This window comes from Carcharodon carcharias, chromosome 29 (assembly GCF_017639515.1).
Source record: "Carcharodon carcharias isolate sCarCar2 chromosome 29, sCarCar2.pri, whole genome shotgun sequence".
NCBI lineage: Eukaryota > Metazoa > Chordata > Chondrichthyes > Lamniformes > Lamnidae > Carcharodon > Carcharodon carcharias.
The window spans coordinates 6,488,507-6,511,583 of record NC_054495.1 but is presented as its reverse complement, the minus strand read 5'-3'; the positions used below and the strand labels follow the sequence as shown (position 1 = coordinate 6,511,583).

Here is a 23,077-nt window from a genome sequence, read left to right as displayed (position 1 = left end):
TCCTGGATGGTGTTAAGCTTCTTGAGTGTTGTTGGAGCTGCACTCATCCAAGCAAATGGAGAATATTTTATCACACTCCTGACTTGTGCCTTGTAGATGGTGGACAGGCTTTGGGGAGTCAGGAGGTTGAGTTACTCACCGCAGGATTCCCAGCCTCTGACCTGCTCTTGAGGCCACAGTACATATATGTCTAGTCCAGTTCATTTTATGGTCACTGGGAACCCCAGGATGTTGGTAGTGGGGGATTCTGTGATGGTAATGCCATTGAATGTCAAGGGGTGATGGTTAAATTCTCTCTTGTTGGAGATAGTCATTGCCTGGCACTTGTGTGGCGCCAGTGTAACTTGCCATGTGTCAGACCATGCCTGGATATTATCTAGGTCTTACTGCATTTGGACATGGACTGCCTCAGTATCTGAGTAATTACGAATGGTGCTGAACTATGCAATCATCATCAGCAAACATCCCCACTTCTGACCTTATGATGGAAGGAAGGTCATTGATGAAGTAGCTGAAGATGGCTGAGCCGAGGACACTACCCTGAGGAACTCTTGCAGTGATATCATGGAACTGAGATGACTGACCTCCAACGACAACAAACATCTTCCTTTGTGCTAGGTATGACTCCAACCAGCAGAGAGTTCTCCGCCTGATTCCCATTAACTCCAGTTTTGCTAGGGCTCCTTGATGCTACACTCAGTCAAATGCAGCTTTGACGTCAAGGGCAGTCACTCTCACCTTACCTCACCTCTGGAGTTCAGCTCTTTTGTTCATGTTTGAACCAAGGTTGTGATGAGGTCAGGAGCTACGTGGCCCTGGCTGAATCCAAGCTGAGTGTCAGTGAGCAGGTTATTGCTAAGCACTGTTGATAATCCCTTCCATCACTTTACTCATGATCAAGAGGAGACTGATGGGGCAGTAATTGGCTGGGTCGGATGTGTCCTGCTTTTTGTGTACAGAACATACCTGGGCAATTTTCTACATTGCCAGGTAGATGCCAGTGTTGTAGTGGTACTGGCAACAGCTTGGCTAGGGGTGAGGCACGTTCTTGAGTATAAGTCTTCAGTATTATTTCTGGAATATTGTCAGGGCCCATAGCCTTTGCAGTATCCAGTGCCGTCAACTGTTTCTTGAGATCACATGGAGTGAATTGAATAGGCTGAAGACTGGCATCTGAGATGCTGGGGACCTCCGAAGGAAGCATGGATGGATCACCCACTCTGCATTTCTGGCTGAAGATTCTTGCAGTTGCTTCAGCCTTATCTTTTACACTAATGCATCATTGAGGATGGGGATATTTATGGAGCCTCCTCCTTCAGTGAGTTGTTAATTGTCCACACCATTCACAACTGGATGTGGCAGAACTGCAGAGCTTAGAACTTAACAGTTGTTATGGGATTGCTTAGCTCTGTCAATTGCTTGCTGCTTATGCTGTTTGCACACAAGTAGTCCTGTGCTGTAGCTTCATCAGGTTGATACTCCATTTTTAGGCATGTCTGGTTCTGCTCCTGGCATGCCTTCCTGCACTCTTCATTGAACCAGGGTTGAGCCCTTGGTGGTAATGGTAGATTGGGAGATATGCTGGGCCCTGAGGTTGCAGATTGTGGTTGAGTATAATTCTGCTGCTGCTGTTGGCTCACAGCACCTCATGGTTGTCCAGTTTTGAGTTGCTTTATCTGATCAAAGTCTATCCCATTTAGCAGTGGTAGTGTCACACAACACAATGGAGGATACTCAATCTGAACATGGGACTTATCTCTGCAAGTGCGGTGGTCACTGCCACCAATGCTGTCATGGACAGATGCATCTGCAGCAGGCAGGCTGATGAGGATGAGGTCAAATATGTTTTTCCCTCTTGATGGTTCCCTCACCACCTGCCGCAGGCCAGTCTAACAGCTATGTTCTTTAGGACACGGCCTGCTTGGTCTGTCGTGGTGCTACTAAGCCACTCTTGGTGATGGACATTGAAGTCCCCCACCCACAGTATGTTCTGTGCCCTTGCCACCCTCAGTGCTTTCTCCAAATGGTGTTCAACATGGCTGAATCCAGTACTGATTCATCAGCTGAGGTGGGGGCACAGTGGTGATGGAGGTGGGATGATGGTACATGGTAATCAGGAGGTTTCCTTGCGAATGTCTCATCTGATGCCATGAGACTTCAGGTGGTCCAGATGTTGAGGGCTCCTGGGGCAATTCCCTCCTGACTGTATACCACTGTGCCGCCATCTCTGCTGGGTCTATCCAGCCAGTAAAATGGTGTTGGTGGTGTCTGGGACATTGTCTGTAAGGTATGATTCCACGAGTACAACTATGTCAGGCTGTGAGACCGCTCTCCTAATTTTGGCACAAGCCCCAGATGTTCCTAAGGAGCTCATTGCAAGGTCAACAGGGCTGAGTTTACTGGTCCAGTGACAACGCCACTACACCACTATCATCTCCCCAATAGATCAGCCATGATCCAACTGATTGACAGAACAGATTTCAGTTACGGACTGATCCCCTTTTTAGGTTCCTGTGAAGAATAGGAATGTTCATTTAATGGAATGACAACAAAGGTCTTTTAAACATAATGGCATAGAAATTGGATAAGACCTGAAAACATGCACAAAGATTGCAAGGCACAATGAACCCACACCAGTTCTTTCAGATGCAGGCACCAAGCAAACTTTGTGCTTTCTTTCAATTTACATAATTACTGCATGCAGCCCAGCACTGAACTTGCTTTTGAGTGGCTGCATGTACATCAGGGGTCCAAGTGCATGTGAGGCTGGCTCAAATTAAAGCTAGTTTGTGCTAATTAAAGCCAGCCTGTACCTCTTAAAGGAGAGGTGCAGTTTGATGATAGCAGTTACTGGAATTAATTGCAGAAGTGACTTTGACAGCAAAGACACAGGGATAGTACAACATGCCAGTGAGCAGGCACCAAGGTTCTCTGATGCAGTTTTGGTGGCCTTAGTACAGGTGGAGAGGAGGAGATATGTCCTGGTCTCATAGAGCTCCAGGAGGCCCTTCAGATAGAGACTGTGAAACCAGTGGGAGCAGATAGTCATGCAGGCCAAAGCCAGCACTGTGCTTAAGATAGTAAATTGATAAAATTTTGGTCTGCTCTGATAGGTTGACTAAGCAACAGTGAATAGCAGAAGAAACTAATAGCATTTTGTACAATTTTACTGGGTGACATATCTCTGTACACGCCGGAACATAAAATCACGCATGATGACGTCGGGCACGTGTCCCAATATCATCGCGAACTCACACCATATTACTGCGGCGCCCACCGATAATTGAAAGGCCTTTTAAGGCATTAACGAGGTAATTAAGCTGCATTTTACGCTGCCCATCCAACCTTACGGTTGGCGGGCAGGCGAAAAGGCCAGACGGCTTTTACGAGCAGGATAAGGTTTCCTAAAGTTATTACAAATTAAATAAAAGCTTTCTTTGAAGAATAAAAGCATGTCCCATCTCATCTGACACAGTCACATGAGGGGACATGTTTCATTAAATTTTGAATGTATTTATTTATTTTCTTAAAAAGCGCTTCAATCTCCCTGAGGCAGCTCCGTGCCTCAGGGAGATTGAAGCGTTCCTTCAGGCGCATGCGTGAAAAAGCGCTGGACCCGACTCTCCCTCTTCCCTCAGCCCGCGCAGGTAGAGCTCAGCCGTACTGCTCGTGATCCACATAGGGTGGGACTTAATTGGCCCACCCACGTGAAATTGTGGTGCGCAGCCGATCGCAGGTGGCCCCACCCGATGAATAGAAAATCCTGGCCTTGATGTATTTAGCTTCAACAATGTTTTTTTAACTCTGTTTATGCATGTCAAATCTATTTTAGGAACATCTGCCTCTGTATTCATGAATCTGCCTCTGTATTCATGTCAGCAAAATCTAACAGTTTTCTTTAATATTTCATAATATTCTGAGGGTATTAATAAATATAACATTTACCTTGGTTATGAATTGTAATTAGTGAATGCAAGTTACAACATAAAACATTTTGCTGAGAAACCCACAAGCCTGTTGTGTAATATTCATTTAGGGCAAAAGGTGGATCACAACAAAATAATATAACAGTGGCTTCACCAAGAAACGGTAAGTAAAATAGTTCAGCATTCACCATATTGCTATGTCGGTGTAGTTCTTATTTGCTGAAACGTTTAAAATTACTTTAATAAAGTAGTACCAATTACAGCTTCTTAACACTATTTCTGCACCTAAATAACAATTAATGCATTAACTATATCATGCTTTGCAATAACCTGCTTGCATACCACCACCAGTTGACGACAAAGGTCGCTGTCAACTTGGCAAAATTTGAAAAAGGCACATATTTAGCTCAAAAATCTACTATGGGCAGAATTTTCCGTCAGGTGGCGCGGGGCGGAGCGGGTGCGGGTGGGCACAGACCCGATCGCCAGCGGTGATCGGGCCCATGCCACCATTTTACACGGGCATACCAATTAGGGCTGGCCAGCGTGTTTCGCGGCTCCCGGGGATAATGGGAGAGGGTGGGCGGCGGTGGGTTGGTAATCACCACCGGGTCCAATGGCAACTCGTTAGCCCGTTTAAAGGGCAAGTTGCAGCCGCTCCAAGGCTGCTGTACGCAGATCCGGGCTGGCCAAGCAGGAGGGTTGGGCGGGTGATCAGAGTGCGTCCTGGTTTTCAGACGAGTGCCTTGCTGCCTTCCTCAAGGAGGTGGCAGCACGGTGGGAGGTGCTTGTCCCCCAGGATGGGAGGAGGAGGCCAACCCAGTGACCAAACGTGCGTGGGAGGAGATAGCAGAGGTCGTGAGCTCCCACAACGTGGTGCAGCGCACATGGATCCAGTGCTGCAAGTGCTTCAATGACCTGCTGCGCATGGGAAGGGTGAGTAGCATGTTGGCATCATTCACTTCGCCCATCATGTAAGCTCCCCCCCTGCCACCCAGGGCTCCACCCATGTCTGACTGACCTGAATGTAATGAGTCATTGACGGCATGTGTCCTTAGCTGGGTGGGCCAGCAGATATTCCCCATGCGCTGGTCAGCCTGAGAGGGTGGTGATGAGATGTGTTCTGCACCCCGCAGCATGTGGTGGACTGAGACCCACATGACTTTGGTGGAAGCAACCTGGAGGACCTACACCCAGGCGTAGTGCTCGAACTCCAGGACATGTCGAAGTCAGGGTGATGACATGGTGGGAGGGGGTCTTCAAGGCGGCGTGGCGCAGATCGATCTGCTGCCCTCTGCGATCCACGTCATTGTAACTCCTTGCTACGGCAGGTTAAACTGTGTGAACCCAAGGGTGATGAAGGCAGCACGTGGCCGGCGAGGAGGGGAGTAAGGACACACCTTGCATATTTGTATGAGTGTCTGGCAGCAACAGGGTAAGGATGTATTGGACCCCTGCAATGGCCAATTGGGCTTGGGGTAGGCCGGCCGTGAGGAGATTCACGGTACAAGTATCACTTATTAATGCTCTTTTCTCATTTCCAAGAATAGAATTCTCACAACACTGCTAAGCGGTTGAGGACTGGTGGTGGGCCAGACCAGGTAGTGCTGCTGAGCCACTTTGAGCAGGAGGCCCTCGACCTGGAGAGGCACTATGTGCCCAGGTCCACTGGAATCGGAGAGGCTGGGGTCTCTGTGTGGCCAGCACTCACGTCACCAGTAGTCTCCAAACAGCCAAGACAGCACTGGTTATTGAGTGAGTGACGTTACCAACATGGCTCGCCCATTGCATGTGGAATGATGAGCACATGATGATCCGGGGCAGGCATGTACATTGACATTTTCCGCACGCTAACTGATCGAATTTCCTTACTCTTCCTTTCAACATCAGCAGCGCAGGACCTGGACCCGGAGTAGCAGGGGCCCCCTCTGACACCTGAGGACCATGAAGTTCCAACATCACAAGCATCACACCATCTCTGCCAGGCAGGCACCAGCACAGATACTGACACCCTGGTGGGCATCAGAGCTTCGGCTGGTGTCTCAGGGCACAGCAGTGAGGGCACTTCACAGTCGCTGGAGGAACTGGCGGAGACAGAGAGTGCCCATGGCACCAGCAGTCGGAGGACTGCAGGAGAACAGGCACATGCTCAGTCCGTGACTGATGGTGAGCCTCTGGAGTCGTCCGCAATGCAGCCAACTCACGCGATGCAGCCGGATGTGCAGGACCATCTGGTGGAGATACATGAGGCTGTGCTTGGCTTGGTGTCAGTGGTGGACGAGTCTACGCAGACCGTAGCCAATGCATTGAGCCTCATGCACGAGCGCCAAGCTTCCTCCATGGAAAGAGTGGCGACTTTCATGGAGAGGCAGCTCCCGGGACAGCATCGGGGTTCCTGGGGTTGCGCTCGGACCTGCAATCCCTCACAGCGGCACTGACCTCAGGTGGTCAGTGCCCATGTGGGTGGTGATTTGGGCACCAGGTATCCCACCTTGGTGACCATCCATCTACGGTAAGCAGGGAGGGCCGAACGGAACTTACGTCGGCGGAGCAACTGCCTGTCGTCTCTGCTAGCACCTCTCAGGGTGCTCCGGATGAGGCCGGCAGCTCCTCCACCTCTCTGCCAGTGACCGCGGCACCCAATGAGGCTGAAATGACTGGGAAACTGCCAGCTGCGGAGCTGGCAGCTCTGTCCCAGACTGGGTAAGCACAGGATCCACGAGCCAGAGGATGTCCGCCAAGGTCATCAAGGCCAACAGGACAGCAGAGAGAACAGGCTGTCTCGGATACCAGTGCCAACGAGGGGGCACCACAAAGACGTAGCCCCCACAAACATGAAATTAAAGCACCTTAGGCACACCCCGGGTTCATCATTGATGGTTTTTTGTTGATCCACCCCCACCCCCCCCACCCCCCCATCCCACCCCCACCCACCCCCCCACCCACCCCCAACCCCCCATGAGTTCCTTCTGATTGTATTTGCAGTGCGACACCATTTTATTTGTTTTATGTTAAGAGACTTTTGTGAAAGCATTAAATTAAGATCATCTAACATGGCTGCAGGTGCCTCTCTTGGGCAGGTGGATGGATTCCTGGGATAGTATGATTGATTTGTGTATCATTGACATTTATTGACTGGGCTCATTGTCAATGCTCCTATCCTGACAGATTTGGCACTAACGTCTGCAGTATGCAGGCTACAGCCCAGGCTTGTGTTCGAGGTCCATCTGTGCTGTGCTAGCTGAAGGTTCCTTGGATTAGAGCATCCCAGGTGTCCCTGCCTCCCTGGAGTATGCCCGGGTCAGCGTCTGCCCCCTCAGCATTTCCCCGTGTGTGCTCATCCTCGGACTTACGCTGGACTCATCAGCCACAGCCACTCAGTCTACATCTTCCTCATCCACGGCATCTTCCCTTTGCAGCGCAAGATTGTGGAGAGCGCAGCAGGCAACCACTATCAGGGACACTCGATCTAGGGGTTACTGGAGTGCGCACCTAGAACAGTCCAGGCATCAGAAGAGCATTTTGAGAAGACCGATGATTCTTTCCACCCCAGCTCTTGTGGAGGTGTGACGACTATTGTACTGCTGCTCAGCTTCTATTCTTGGATGGCAGAGAGGTGTCATGAGCCGCTTCTAAGGGGATAGCCCTTGTCACCCAGCAGCCATCCATCCAGCCGAGCTGGAGCACTGAAGAGCCCCACAACCTGCGAGTGATGTAGGCATCATAGGAGCTGCCTGGGTACCTTACGCAGACTTGCAGAATCTGCATCCTGTGATCACACGCTCTCTGCACGTTCATGGAGTGGAAGCCCTTTCTGCTGACGAAGGCACCGGGCTCACCTGCTGGTGCCTTGATAGCCACGTTTGCAGTCTATTGCGCCGTGGACATGTGGGAAGCCAGCAATCGCTAAGCAGCCTCTGGCTTGCTCTGTCTGGCTATCCTCGTCCCAGCAGTAGTGGATGAAGCTCAATGCACGCCTGAACAGACCATTTGTGACCTGCTTGACACAAGTGTGGACAGCTGATTTAGGAGATACTGCAAAGATCACCCACTGACCCCTGGAAGGAGCTGGAAGCATAGAAGTTGAGGGCAGCTGTGACCTTTAGAGCCACGGGCTCTACACAGTTAGCTGAGATCTCTGGCCCAATCATCTGACAGATAGTGCTGACTGTCGCCCTTGACAGACGAAGCTTTCTTTGGCAATGCATCTCAGACATATTGATGTAGCTGCCTCACCGCCTGTACACCCTGGCAGCAGGATTGTGGCTTCTTCTGTGACCCCTTCCATCTAGGACTACCTCTTGTCCTGTACCCCTTGTGCCTGTACCTGTCCTCCCAAAGGTGGCTCCTCTGGAGGCTGAATGTGGACGCCTGGCCCCTTCTAGTCTTCCCTTCCCCCTCAGAGGAGGTGCCTCCAGTGGAGAGATCACCTCCCATTCCAAGGCTCAGGGAGGCTTCCTGAAACCTACAAGCCCCAAAACAATTCCTCACTGCAAAGTGCTGACCTGAAGGTTATGAGTCTAGTCTAAGCAGCTGGTATGCGTTTTGAACTTTTCCAGCTCATACAGGCAAGTTTCAGTAACTTTTGTACAGTAAGTTTAAAATCTGTAGAATCACAACCCCACTGAGCCCCCTTCTCCCACTCGTGGATGGGGTTCATTCAAATTTCTGCTATCCTTTGCGCCCATGCGATGAGCCGAAGATCGCACGGGCACTGCAAAATCCCCGTCAATTGGAGCCTCAAGGTCCTTAAGTGGCCCGTTAATTAATGGCGGGCGCGCAATGGAAATCATCACGCACCTGCCCACCGAAATATCGCAATGGTGCGTGGTGACATCTGGACACTCACCCGACATCACCGCGCGTCATATTACACGTCGGCGTGCAGGTCTTGCCCCCCCCACGTGTCAAACGGAAAATTCTGCCCTGTATCTTTCAGTACAACCCTTCATCACAAACAGAATGCGCAACAGTTCAAAGAAAACAACCCTGCATTCAAGGTAAATACATTTGAATCAAAATGCCTTTTCTAATTTATGCGCCCTGCTTATTTAGAAAAGGTTAATATGATGGCTCCCATCATTCATAGATATTGCATTCCTTAAAGTGTCAACTAATAGTGAAAAGACATCATGATTGTTCAATGGAAGAAATACTTTTACTGTAGGGTGTGAAATTCTTATTGAAGCAAAAAGTGTATATTTTTATTAATTATTTACTATTTGTGTTTTTATCATTATGACATATTCACAGTTGCAATATTGGTCATCTTTAGTTAGGATGCACCTCTATTATGATTCATTATTTTATAGTATTCTATATTATTTTGATTGGTCTCTTTCTACTCCAGTTTATTTTACCAGTAAATTCATGTTTCAATATGGATGGGTTATGCGATAATGGAACTGAAAATGGTCCATGCCAATGGAATCATATTGCAACACAGAAAAGAGGCCATTTAATCCTTTGTTTCCATGCTGACTTCCTGCAAGAGCAACTCAGCTAGTCCTACTCCCTTGTCCTTTCCCTACAGCCTTGAAAATTTTCTCTCTCAGGTGTTTGTCCAATTTCCTTTTAAAAGCTCTGATTTAATCTGCCTTCATCACACACTCATGGAGTGCATTCCAGATCTTAAAGATTCGCTGCAGAAAAAAAGTTTGTCCTGAAATTAGTGTCCTATGATTCTCGACCCACTCCTCTGATTCGCAACCTCCTCTTTAACTACTGTCTAGACTCCTCATAATTTTGAACACTATCAAATTTTTTCTCATCCTTCTCTAAGGAGGAAAGCTCCAGCTTCCACTATCTATCCTGGCAACTGTAGTCCCTCATCCCAAACCATTCTCGTAAATCATTTCCACACCCTGTCTAAGGCCTTCACAACTCTCCTCAGTGTGGTGCCCAGAACTAGACACAATAGTCCAGTTGAGGCTGACCCAGTTTCACAAAAGTTCATCATAGTGTGAAACAGGCTAATTGCAGACTAGCAGCCTATTTTAAACCACACCTTTTCCTTTCCATTGTCTTGCATTTCAAAAGGATCAGTGATAGTAAATTAATTACGTATTCAAAGTATAATGCTTCTCACTTGGAACAGATTCACCAAGGAATATGGAAGCTTATCACAGGGGCATACAAACTCAAGAACCATGCCAGTGCTACAACTGCAGCTTGATTACATAGGGAAATAAATAAGGAGATGCAGCTTTTTTCAGATGCTGCATACATCAGCAAAAAGTGATTCCCATGGATCACTGGATTCCTAAACCAGTGTGTCAACAGAACAGCTATTTTTTAAATAGCAATGCACTCATTAGTTTCTAAGGACCTTTCTCAGCCATTGGCAAAGACAGAGCAGATACTAAAAGGGTAAATTAAAGCAATATAATTGGGTTTTCCATGAGCCTTATAGAATCTTGTACAAAGCCATATCCTGCAATATGCAATCCTCACAAGAAAATAATCCTAACTGTTCCTCTTTGATTGCATCACGAACTTCCAATAATTCTGATATACATGTCAGAATGGTCTAATCCAATAACCGCCAAGATATTTGGCAGTTTTGTATTGCTTGGAAAAAAAATTTGCACTGCTTTGCATCATCATAAGGCTTTCTGCGTGGCAGCTCATGCAATTTGCAACTGCATTTGTATAACACTCACTAAAAAGCCAATAGTGCCTATGTGGCATAGGTGGGCTCCTAGCATACTTACAGGCAATAATTAACTGGAGCATAGAAATACTACCTAGAGATTTTTGTTTAGGGTATAGACTAAACCTTGATTCAGGTGTATGCCTCTATTGATTCAGTCCCAGACGCTGGATCCCCAACAACCAGCTCTAAATTTTAAGTATGCTGGTTGGAGGCAGTTCATCTTGACATAAGTGCAACTCTGGGAGAAATGTTTCACTTACCAAGAAGACTGTTGCCTATCCTTGTAGACTGGTAATATTACATTATGTTTAAAATATAACATGATGTAAAATAATATGTAAGAAAATTATTTCACTGTTCATTTTCTATATAATGTTATGCTGTTGTACAGCAAGATAAATAACTGATAAAAATGGAAAAAGGCTAGATACTATGTAATTTTAACTTGTTTCTTTAGAACTGTTTCTTCAGATTTTTCTTCACAGGAAATTCCAACCAGCAACAGAAGCATCTTGTGCCATTTGCAGTAGCCTATTTACAATTTCCCTAAACTAACTGAAATGCATGCCTTCAGCAAAATGGAAAAGGGTGGCTACCATCTTTAGTTAAACAATTACAAGAAATGATTAAAGCAATATAACTTAAGGAGGATAATGGTGTTCGGAGGATTGTTAAGTATAGTTTCTTTCAACATTTGGGCTATCATTTTACAAATATAATGCTCTATTTATTAATACCATGCTAGGCTCATTAGCACCTCTTGACTCATCACTTGCAGTTTCAGCCTCAGCCATAGAAGTATCTCAAGTTCCAAGATGACCCCCCCCTCTTAGTTTCAGAGAATGAACGAGTGAGAGATTCCTCAAAATGTGAAAGTATTAATGGAAGATCTGCTAAAGAGATGTTTGGACTCATTTAATTATACCTCTGGTCAGCTGAGCAGAGTAGTATTGGAAACAATAATGGATAACTCTTGGCAGCTTAGCTTTAAAATCCTATTATTTTTCAATTAATCTACAAAAGAAGTAGATGAATTCCTAATGTGTGAATTTTTGTTTCGGAAAAAGAAAAGCAGAGCGTCACTGAAACTCCAAATCTCTTCAAGTGATATTGTGACTAATAATTGTATTTATTGTCTTTATAGGGCCAGTGCCATCTAGCAATGGGACCAATACAGAAGTCACAAAGGTAAAAAAAAAGACGACTGTTCATTTTTGAAGTTCTATTGTTAATTTGTTTAGAGTTTTCGCAACTTAAAATATTACAGCATTGGCCTTCATTAACAGTATTTATAAAATAATGGATAGAAAAGTAAAAATCAAAGTTCCAGGTTTGAGTCCTGATTCTTGCTGAATTACTTGATAATAGCTAAAGCGATGTTAAGGTCACCATTATTGGCTTCTGTGTTTCTTGGTTAGGTAGAGAAAAAAATATCAACATATTTAATTCTTGCTAACTATTTTGCTGGATAGAAAAGAAGTGACTTTAACTCTGGAAATGAGCGGAAAAATAGAAGTTGTTGATCGGCTGGCCACTATTCATCCCACCTAAGTTTCCTTTGAAGTGAAATGGAAAGGGGAAAATGGGAAGGATTTTTCATGGGTGACCAAGATGCAACCGTCAATTTTCTGAAAACAGAGATACCGATTATGCAGGGAATTTTAACCACCAGAATACGCAGTTGTATGCTTTATGCTGTTGGCATCCCTCCATCCACGAAAGATGTAACTGTGTACTAGGAGCCTAAAAGGAAAAAAAACTTTCATAAAATGGGTTCACAATCAAAATTAAAAAGGGGGAAATAGCCAATGATAAAGGTACTTTGTGACATCTGTCATAAGCACATTTTTTTTTATTCATATTTATCTCTTTTGTCATCTAGGGAGTTCTGGCGTTGGTTGCTATACCTTTCCCCCTCAAAGGGATGTTTTTTGACTGTACCCAAACTATCTATTGCATTCCCTCTTTTCTAATCCCACCTAATACCTTACTATTTCTTACTCTCATATTATGTGTTACTCCCAATCCTTTGTGCATCTTGTTCCTCTTTTCTAATGTTACATCCAGGTTCACAGTTCCTTATTATGTTAATTCAAACCCCAAAAGCATTAGCAAACTGCCGCACCAGGAAATTGGACCCTGTGTCCCATTGCAGTGCAGTTCATCCGGCCCATACAGAATCATTCCTAGGAATCTAAAGCCCTCCTTCCTGCACTATCTCTCCAGCCAAGCGTTCATCTGCTCTATCCTGTTACTTATATACTCACGAGCGCAGTGCTTCCCAAACTTTTCCCCATTGTGACCCAATTTTACTGCTTTTACATTGACATGACCCTCCAGAGTCAGTGTGGGGAGGTGGGGGAAAAGTTGTGGGGAAGGAGGGGGTTGTAATACCATTTTGAAGACTCTGAGCTTTGCTCAAATTGATCTCCAGCAACTGAGGGAATTCCTCAGCCTTAAGCATGTTATCAAAGCTTGCCACCTCCATTCTGCTTGCAAACTCTTCCACTCACTGCCTCACTCCAGCTCCCCTATCCCAAGCTCCTGATAATTCAAAAAGGTGCAAGACTTGGACATATTCCTTTTGTTTCCAGAGAAAGAGTCCCTGCATATGAACATATGTCATTTCTAGCAAGCGTAAGTGAGCCCCATTACAAGCTCAAATGATTATCTTTAATTGGTCATTCATGTTGCTATTAGTGCACTCATAATTGTACAGCAAGTGCTGCCCAATCGTGGAATAATATCTAACAGCAGACATTGTGTTTGAGTTTTGCAAGCCTGTTAAGTATGGCCTGTACTCTGCCTATTGCAAACAACTGAAGGAACATGGAATATGTTCAAGCCTTGCGCTTTTTTAAAAATTACCCAGGAGATTGGGGAGCCATTGCTTTCTTCATGGCAATGCAGCAGCCATTCAGTCAACTTGCCAACAAATCAGCACCCTTTTCTCCTGTAGTTTACTTGTTGTGATCATTTGAAATTTGGTATCCTTGCATGTGTCCTGATGAGTGCATGTTTCTCTTTTCAGTCATCTAATGTATTTCCTCAAAGACTATACAATTTCTCACCTTCAACCTTCCTGCTGTAGACTTTGACTACCTTCCTCGTTGCTTAGCCAACCTATCATTTCGTGACCATTGTGCACTCCCACCCATGAGTATACTTCTTAAATTCCAGACTGCAAAAATTGCTTTTAATGAATTAGTCACAACTAATAGAATATTAGTAATAGCTGCAATTTATGCTATTGTAAGTGCATGACCCATTATACTGCTTTTCACCTGTCATATGAAAACATGCACTGTAGAACACAATCCCAAAAAAAATCTGAACTCTAATATTAAAAAATGCAGCCTTTTCTGTGACTTTGAAAAATTGGCCCTGATTATAAACCTCTATTCAAGGCTGTTCTTCAATTTTTATTTATTGAGTTGTTAGTATTTGAAGTTGTTAAGTGTTTTGAAGCAGGTTGACAGATTTTCCAAATTTTGTAGGTTGTTAAGTATGTAATCATTAAGGCTCACTGCAACTGAAATAATTTCAGAACTAATACTGTAAAATATGGCATGCAGACAGATAGCAACCTCAGACTGTGTGAGCGCATGCTATAGATCTTGCAAGTTGAACAACATGAAACACATTGATTAAAATTTATTTAGTAAAACAGTGCTGTTCCAAGTTCTTGGTCACACAGAATTCACATAGAAATTGTTTTTAATCAATGGAAGAATCTTCCCGTACAACTACAGAGCAATCATGGCGCTTTAAAAGTAATTCATTGTGTCCTGTTTCAAAACATTCTCCTGGTGAGGCTATATTAATGGGATCATAAAGTAGATTGCAGGCTAATGACATTTCAACACTTTAACCCATCTGTGTTTACCAGTCTGAGTTGTTGGGATGGAGATAATCTGTAAATGCTCACCCAAATCTAAAGTGCACCAGCAAAATTCCCAGCTAATTGGTCAAAGGTATCATTTGTTCAGCTTTTTGATTGTCCTACTCTCGAGGCTGGTGCTGGGGACTAACCTTGTTAGATTGGGGGAGACAGAATGAAGAGCAAAACAACAAAATAGATTCCCAGAATATTAGTTAGAATTCTGCACTTTACTGACTTTACAGAACTGTTTGGTTTACTAAGGCTCAAGAAATACATGATCAGAAGTTTCCCACTTCCTTTTTAATTTATTTCTTCTGACAAAATCTGATAGCGTCAGGTATTTCAATAAAACATCACCATGTTCGATACTGTAACAGGTGCAGAGGATGATTTCAAAGGATGAAAACTAAAATTAATCAATTAAAAGTGTAAAAGAATTTGCTACATGCAATATATATCCAGTCAGAGAATCTTCTGCAATGGCTTCTCTTCCCATCCTCACAACATGATCTCTGGAGCCCTTCCTATTTCCCATCTACATGCTTCCTCTCAGTGGCGTTGTCCAAAGCCAAATGCCAGAGGTCCATATGTGCATTCATGATACCCAGCTCTACCTTACTACACCTCTTTCAACTTCTCCACTGCTTCTGTGTTTTCAGATAGTTTGTGCAACTTCCAGCCCTGGGTGAGAAAAGAATTTCAGCAACTAAACATTAAAAAAATCAAAGCCATTGCTTTGGTCCCCATTCACTAGTCACTGATTCCATTGCCCACTCTAGCCACCATCTCAGGCTGAACCAGATTGTTAGCAACCTTGGCATACTACCTGATCCTAAACCTAGCTTCTGACAACCTACCTTGCCTACCTCATCTGCTACTGGAACCCTCATAAGCTTTAGTCACCTTCAGACCTAACTGTTCAAATGCACTCCAAGCCGATCTCCCATCTTCCATAAGCTTGAGCTCATATAAACACTGCTGCCTGTATCCTAAATCACATAAAAGCCTTGTTTACTCATCACTCCTGTGTCTGCTGACCTATTTTGGCTCTTAATCCATCAACACATTGATTGAAAATTCTCATTGTGTTTAAATCTCTCCATGGCATTGCTCCTCCCTATCTTGCTAAACTCCTCCAGTCTGACAACCCTTCAAGAATCCTACTTCCTTCACACCACCTTTATCAGCATGTCTTCAGCTGTCAAGGCCCTATCCTCTGGAATTCCCTCCCCAGTGAAGGCAGTGTTGTTCCAAGTTCTTAGCATATGCCAGTGAAGCCTGTTTTTGGACTCCTATGTTAAACTGGGCTGCCCTGAGCAGAGCGGGCATTGGGTGGGTCTGCTTGCTCAGAATTTCATAGTATGAATGTGGCCCAGGAATCAACCATCACTACAAGTGACAGCAGTCCATCCAAACAATTTGGATGATGCCCGAGGTCCAATTTTGCACTGGCCTTTACCTTAACGGTGCGAGCTTATATATGACTGCAGCATCACCTTCACACTTAAAACTGGGCATTGATGAACTTTTATCCTATGAAACAAGTTCCACCATGCACTAGATTTTAATACACTTTAATCAGATCATCCTGCAATCACAATCTAGTTATTGAAATATGTCATACTACTTTGAAGTCTTAAAATGTATAAGTCTCAAGGCAGATCTGGTTTCTTTATAAGGTCAAATAAACATGTTTCCTTTCACTTTCTTCTTCACTTTTTGGCTGAGAAATAATAGGCTAAGCTGAAACATGTTGTGCAAATCATTAACGACAACACTAAGTCATCCCAGTAGGAAAGTTCACTATTTCCAGCAATTCTGTACTTCTGCAGCATTTGTGAATCTTATCTATCAGGAACTTCCTATTGGAACGAAGAGTTAAAAAGGAAATTGGTTTCAGATTGTTTAGTTAATGTCCAATGCTTTGGTGGTACAGTAATCTGGAGCCGAATTTTTGTCTGTGTCCAGAGGTGTGTTTCAGTGCATGAATGGCTACACTTTAACCTTTCAGACTCTGCATTCCCAAACCCACACCATTTTTGTATGCCATTTTCATGGATCAGGTTTGCCACCTATGCGAAACGCACATCCGCCTCATTTACATCAGTTTCCCCACTATGAGAGGGGATAAAAATTGTTCTTACTAAGTCCCCCCATTTTTGTTGGCACCCACGTGGTTTCTGACTCTATTAAAAGCATGTCTCCACTGTCGAGACACGGAGCAATTTGGCAGGCCAGGAAGAGATGATGAGGAAAGTACAAAAACTTAGCTTACTGTTTTGCTGCAACTTTTGAAGCACCAGGCACTGCCAGCAATCAAGTTTAGTGTCTGACAGGGAGGGCGAATGGAAGGAGGATTCTCTTAAAGGCACACCCACCACATCTGAACTCCAGCAGGAAGGAGCCCTGTGCCTTCAATTTCAGCCATCTGAACGTTACAAAAAAGTACTTTTAACGGTGCAATCTACAGTGGGAGAGGCCCCACCCCATCTGAGGTACATACAGCCACAGCTGAAATGGCTCACTCACCTCCTGCACAGCTCCAAGGCAGGGAGACGCCACAATGTTTACATGCCTGCAAGAAGGAGGTGCAGAATGCTGAGGAACAACATGCCTAGGAACACGATAACTTGATATGATCAAGAGACAATGTTGGAAGAGGATGCATCTATCCTGAGAATTTGTCCTTGAGCTTTGCAACCTATTGAGGGAAGATCTCCAGCCAAGGAAAAAATTTAGGCATGCAATCCCAGTGGTCTTGAAGATGACAGTGATCCTCAATTTCTTTGCAACCAGCTCTTTCCAAAGCTCTGACCTCTGTGGGATCTCTCAGTCCGCAGCACACAGGTGCATCCATTATGTAACCAATGGCCTTTTTGACATGATGACTGGCTTCATCTCCTTCAACACGGAGGGTGACAGGATTTGTGTCAGTCTCAGAATTCCGCCAGGTGCAGGGTGTTGTTGGCTGAACATAAAGACAACGTATGTGAAGGCTAAGGGAGTACATCAACTGAAAGAGTACAACTTGTATGTGACCACTGCAAAAGACTTTCACGTGTCTGCGCTGCTACCTTAGCACTTTCCATGATTCATTTATCCTCAGGGCTTCTGGGCTGCCAAGAATGTTTAGACCCACCCACTTGGGCTCACAGCTGGATACTCAGGGATAAGGGCTACCCCCTGAGGAAGTGGCTTCTCACATCCCTGCAACATCCCCAGAACCAACTGCAGAGAAGTAACAATGAGAGCTAACTTTGAACAAGAGCACTCATTGAAAAGGCCATTGGCCTTCTAAAGACTAGGTTCAGATGTCTGGACAGCTCAGCAAGCTTGCTACAATATGCACCTCAATGAGTTTCCAGAATGGTTGTAAGCTGCATGCTCCACAACCTGACACTAAGGAGGTTGGTTCTAGACCCAGGAAATAAGGAGGAATGGGGCCTCTCCTCAGATGAGGATGATGAGGAAAAAGCATTATGCGCCCACGACTTGCCTGGAAGTCAGAGATGTGGCAGACCTGCAAGGAAACAGCCTGGAATGGCAGGATACAAATCAGGACTGAGGCTCGAGGATTACACTTACCTGGGAGTTGGAGAGACACACCAGTCTGCTGCTCGGAATGGGCCATGCCGATTTCAAAAGAGTAAAAAAAAGTGACATCATAGCAAAGAAGAAATTTGATTGGTGGGGAAGAAACTAGCTGTTTGGTGAGTATCTGGTAGGTTGGTAAGATTGAAAATAGTGCAGGAACTGATAGTAAGGTTAATAAAGTACATATAAAAGGATAAATATCAAGGCACATGACCACCTTGGCAATATTCACTCAAGCTGCCTTGCTGGAACTGGAAGGCTGCCTGGGCTTAAGCCTCCACCTGATGCAGAAGGATTTCCAGGTCATGCTCAGTGAACTGTGGAGCAGCTCGTTCCCAGGGCCCCTGGCTGCTATGAGTGTCAGCCATCTTGGAATAAGGTAAGAGAAGGCACATGAGTCCACATGTGTATGTGTGATGCCTTTCCTTATCATGTAGTTCATAGGATGAAATGTTCCTGAGGGAACAGTATTGCTCTGTGGGCAACAGGGGAGGGAAAGATGTAACTGGCAAAGGTTTGATGGTCTAATCATTGCATGCTAGTGAGAGGGTGGCAAGCCACGTCCCAGTGTTGCAAAGGCAAGAGGACTATAGAGAGGATTTTGTGGCTTCCTTTTGGTGCCTCTGGGGGTAAGCCAGGTGGTCCTCACTTTGCTGCATCCTCTGAGATCGGAATGCTTCGAGATGCTTGCTGTGGGTGTGAGAAGGTCTGAATTGGAGTGAGGGATGGTACAGGTGAAGTATGCTGCTGTGGGGCTTGCATAGCTTTGTGAGTAGCTGCAATATGTTTGTTCAAAAGAGACTAAAAGAAGTAACTGTGACAAGACTGGTGCATCAGGGAAGTGGTAAGGCAGAGTCGAGTGGCAAAATTGCCATAGAACAATTAATAACTAAGGAAAAACATTCAATGGGGAAGCTCACACAAGACAATAATGTATCAACCAGCAAAAAAAATTACACTTCAGGGTCAGAGGTCATCTCCAGCAGCATGTCAGGACTTTCCCAAGAACTTATTTTGGTGCTGCACCATTTGGTGCCCTTTTATGGGCAGAGGACAGAAGGGACCTGCCTCAGTCGCTGATGTGTTCCAACCCAAACAAAAACCCAAGCAAAAGCCCAAACTCAATCTCAGCCCTTAAGCTGCACCCACAACCCACCTCCTCCCGAATTTTATAAAACTAGCAGGTGAAGTTGTACGGGGTTCATGGGTGCAGTTTGCCTGTCGCAATGTAGCCAGACTCGCACTTTGCAACCTGAAGACAAAATATTCGGTCCCTGGTCTCCAACATTACTTGGGTAACAAAATCAGCACAGCATTTTCCATTTTCAAAATCTATAAGTGTGTAAAGTACACAAAGAATACATTATTCCAATTGTGTTATAATTATTATTTTGTTTTATTTCAGCCAAGAGAGCCAGATGTTGTTTATGCACAACCTAACATTTTGCAACAAGGTGCAAAGACTTCAACTGCAACAACTGAAAACATTAAGACTGATTATGCTGAATTGAAGTTTAAATGAGTTTTTTTTAATGACTGGACATAATTTTAATTACTATCAACCCCAAATACAATATGGATGCATGTTGTTTCCCAAGCTTCTCAAAATCAAAAGTGAAAAACTTCTGAAACAGAATAGGAAGACATGCAACATCAATTTGGTTAAAAAATTCTTAAAGGGACTGAATTACATTAAATATTATTATTCCACTGTGGCATGGCATCATAAATTTAGGCCAAAATTGTTGAATAGAAAGAAGAAAGAAAAAGGGCACAGACGGTGGTAGTTCATTCATTCCTAGCCAATCATCAATTCTTCCCTGCCAAAACACCAGGCTTACTAAATTAAACATTGATATATATGCTCTTAGTCTCCTAATAATGTACCACCAGATTTACATCAGGTTCTAACCCAGAGTCACATAGTAAATGTACCTACGATATAGAGCAAGTAATCAAATCTGGCCTTTCTGATGAATGTGCCACTGTTCTTCTTTGACTACTACCTGGCTCTTCTACAGACTTGTCCCAAGTTTCCTTTAGAAAGGGTATTTGGTGAGCCAAAAGCAAGAGACCTATTTCTCAAGTTTTCTTTAATACAGCAGATGCATTGGGAAGGCGGAGCTTGTTTTTTTTACTATGTTGCTTTTAATATGCAAGGGTGGGACAGGGATTCCCAACATTTTTAGCTATGGAAAGCCACTATTTTGCATAAATATTATTAATATTTTCATCATTCCCTTATTTTACCCATCACATGTAATGGAGATGTGTGAGTGAGCTTTTTATAACACCAAAATCTAATTGTATTTTCCTGGCTCTGACAATTTTCTGATGTTGCTGTTTTGCAAAGAATTATGAGGGACACAAATGTAAGAGTTCCGATATTGTGATGCAAGTGAAGTTTGCCGAGATTTTATGTAACTTTCTGTTGCATTATTACACAGAGTGCTAGCAGCACTATTGTTCTCTACCCTGTAATATTGCCTGGGCAAACTGGGGTTTGTATTTTATTCTTCCTAGCTGGAAATGACTTGTGACCAGCACAGTAAAGAAGTTTCACCCCTTCTGTGCTGTAAACATCTATGAGTCTATAAATCTAGTAATATCAGCCAGACTGTGAAAGGGAAGATATTTTCGTCTCCACTATAAATGCAAGTGTTTGGAACAGTCAACATAAATTCTGCCCCAGATCTTCCAAAGTTAATACTATAAGGAAAATTCTCACTAGAAATAATCACAAGAGCATGTAAAGACAATCTGAAAGAAAACAGGTGATCTAAACAGGTATTAAATAACTGCAATATTTAAACTGTCAATGATAGGTTAATAAAATGCATTATGTAATATTTACGGTGGAGTTGATGCAATCTGTACTATAGATGAGCTAAAAATGTAAAATATGAAGAAAATGTTCACTGGAAGCAGTGGCTAGCTCTTTAGTTACAGATATATTATGATTTAGACAGAAATATTCATTGGAACTCTCTCCATATTTTCTGGGTAATCAGATTATTTTTCATATTTTGCTAAAGCCTTATTCTTCTTCCAGCCAGCTCATCCAACTTAGTTTACGGCACATGCTTACATTCTGTCCAAGGGTAAGGATGCTGGGAAATTATCTCACGTAATGAGTCTGCCCATTGCCAGGCTGTGACTGGCCACAAGAGAATTTGCTTAATGTAGACCAGAATGACATTCATAATGGGTGGGATTTTCCGCACCCACCCGCCGCCAGGACCTTCCAGTCCTGCCGCAAGTCAATGGACTTCTGGCAGGGGTCCCGCCCACGACGGGGCCAGAAAATCCCGGCCAATGTTTTCCTAGCACATTGTAATTAAGGTGCAGCTTCGGACTCAGACATGCAATGACAGGATTGTACTGGTTTCCATATCATTAATTCGAAACAGGAGAGTTCCAGAGCAAGTCTCTTTGCAAGATCTCAAGACCCGAGCAGCAGCTGCACTTGTTTTTAAACTATTTTAGTCAAAAGATTAATTCAAACAGATGCCACAACTTTCATAATTAAAGCACTGCAAATCGCTGAAACACCAAATAGTTCCAATTATATGTTGCCAAAGATTGGCAATAAATATAAAATTGTAGATCAGAACATATCTATAAATGTCTTCACATTCAAAATTCCGCTTATTAACACTTTTAAGTATGCACTGTATAAGAATATGAACATATGCATTTAAAACTGCATACATGGGAAAGATTCAAATTCAGTAGGCTGGTTCTGAATAGTGAATATATAAGTAGGCTTCATAACTCCAAACTGAAAAGTACATTTTCTAAGAATCAAATTGCTATTTGGATTAACATTATTTCAGATTATATTTTGAATTATGTGCTTCACAACTTTTGTTCAACGTACAGCTAATGAAGAAGCTTTTGTTTTAACCACCATTAAAGATGTAAAAATTGTTCATCAACTAAAGACATAGTCCAAACATTCAAATATGCTCAGTAATCTATGTACTATGGAAAAACTATGTGTGGGCTACTTTGTCAATTTTAATTTATAATTTCAGAGCCAATCCCATGTGCCTACGTATATATGTACTTCTCTTGTAATTTTTGCATCTTTGTTCCACACTCTTCCCCCAAGTAAGTTGAAGCAACAAGACTTACCGTAATGTTACTTTCAATGGAAAGCAACAACACGAGATGCAAAAGTTTGATCCTCAGGAGTGACTCTCTTCCAATGATTCTTTCTCTCCCTATGGTAAATGACTGGCCTTCTCTTAATATCACCTTAATATGGTGGAACAGCTGAGATTTCCAACCCTTGTGAGAAATTGCAGATTCAACCCCACATTCGATTTCTTTGTGAACAGCAGCCCCTAACCTGCACCATTAATAGGAATACTTATTTGTGTGTATATATATATATAAATATATATATGTGTCCATCAGCTTGTAAATGTGGACTTCAATTATCATGCTACTTACAATGCTGTTTTAAAGATCTATATTATTAAAATATATTTTTTCTCCAACATATGTGTATGGTGTAATTTTAAAAAAGCTCTTCTTAATGCTGTGAAGCTATATCATGATTTTTTTGCAGCAAAAGTAAATTACATGAGTGTATAGCTTTTTGTAAATCAGAAACAAAAACAGAAAAAATACTGGAAACACTCTGCAGGTCAGGCAACAACTTTGAACAAAACAGATGTGCCTGTGAAATTGAATTTTTTGATGCTCCTGCTCCTTTTAGCAACTACAGTATTTTATGAACAGGCATTTCCCTTCCTCCTAGGGACAATAAGCCACTTAGGAGAGTGTTAATACTCTAATAGTAGGAATAGCATACGGAAATAGGCCTGCATCTGTCCAATGAGAAAAAACTTCCAGTTGCATCACACGAGCGGGCAGAAAACCTGCCCCTCTGCGATTCGTAAGGACAACAATCCAGGCCACGATAAACTGGGGTCATGAGTGCTGCATAACAGAAGTAAAACACTAATACTGCATTCCTGCTAGAGTTAAAATGATCAAATTTTGAACTGA

At 43.6% G+C, this 23,077-nt stretch overlaps 1 protein-coding gene across 4 annotated transcripts in view; it reads left to right on the top strand.

Moving 5' to 3' along the window:
- The window catches only part of LOC121271036 (carcinoembryonic antigen-related cell adhesion molecule 6-like), an 86,019-nt gene extending 63,456 nt beyond the window's left edge, over positions 1–22,563 (top strand). For 3 of the 4 annotated variants that reach the window (XM_041176734.1, XM_041176733.1, XM_041176731.1), the window contains 3 exons: positions 4,037–4,089; positions 11,726–11,769; positions 19,464–22,563. In XM_041176734.1, coding sequence (XP_041032668.1) covers positions 4,037–4,089; positions 11,726–11,769; positions 19,464–19,580 — 214 coding nt within the window. In that variant the 3' untranslated portion in view covers positions 19,581–22,563. The remainder of the gene's footprint in view (positions 1–4,036; positions 4,090–11,725; positions 11,770–19,463) is intronic. The other variant, XM_041176732.1, reaches the window with a different exon arrangement.
- The last annotated feature ends 514 nt before the right edge of the window (positions 22,564–23,077 follow it).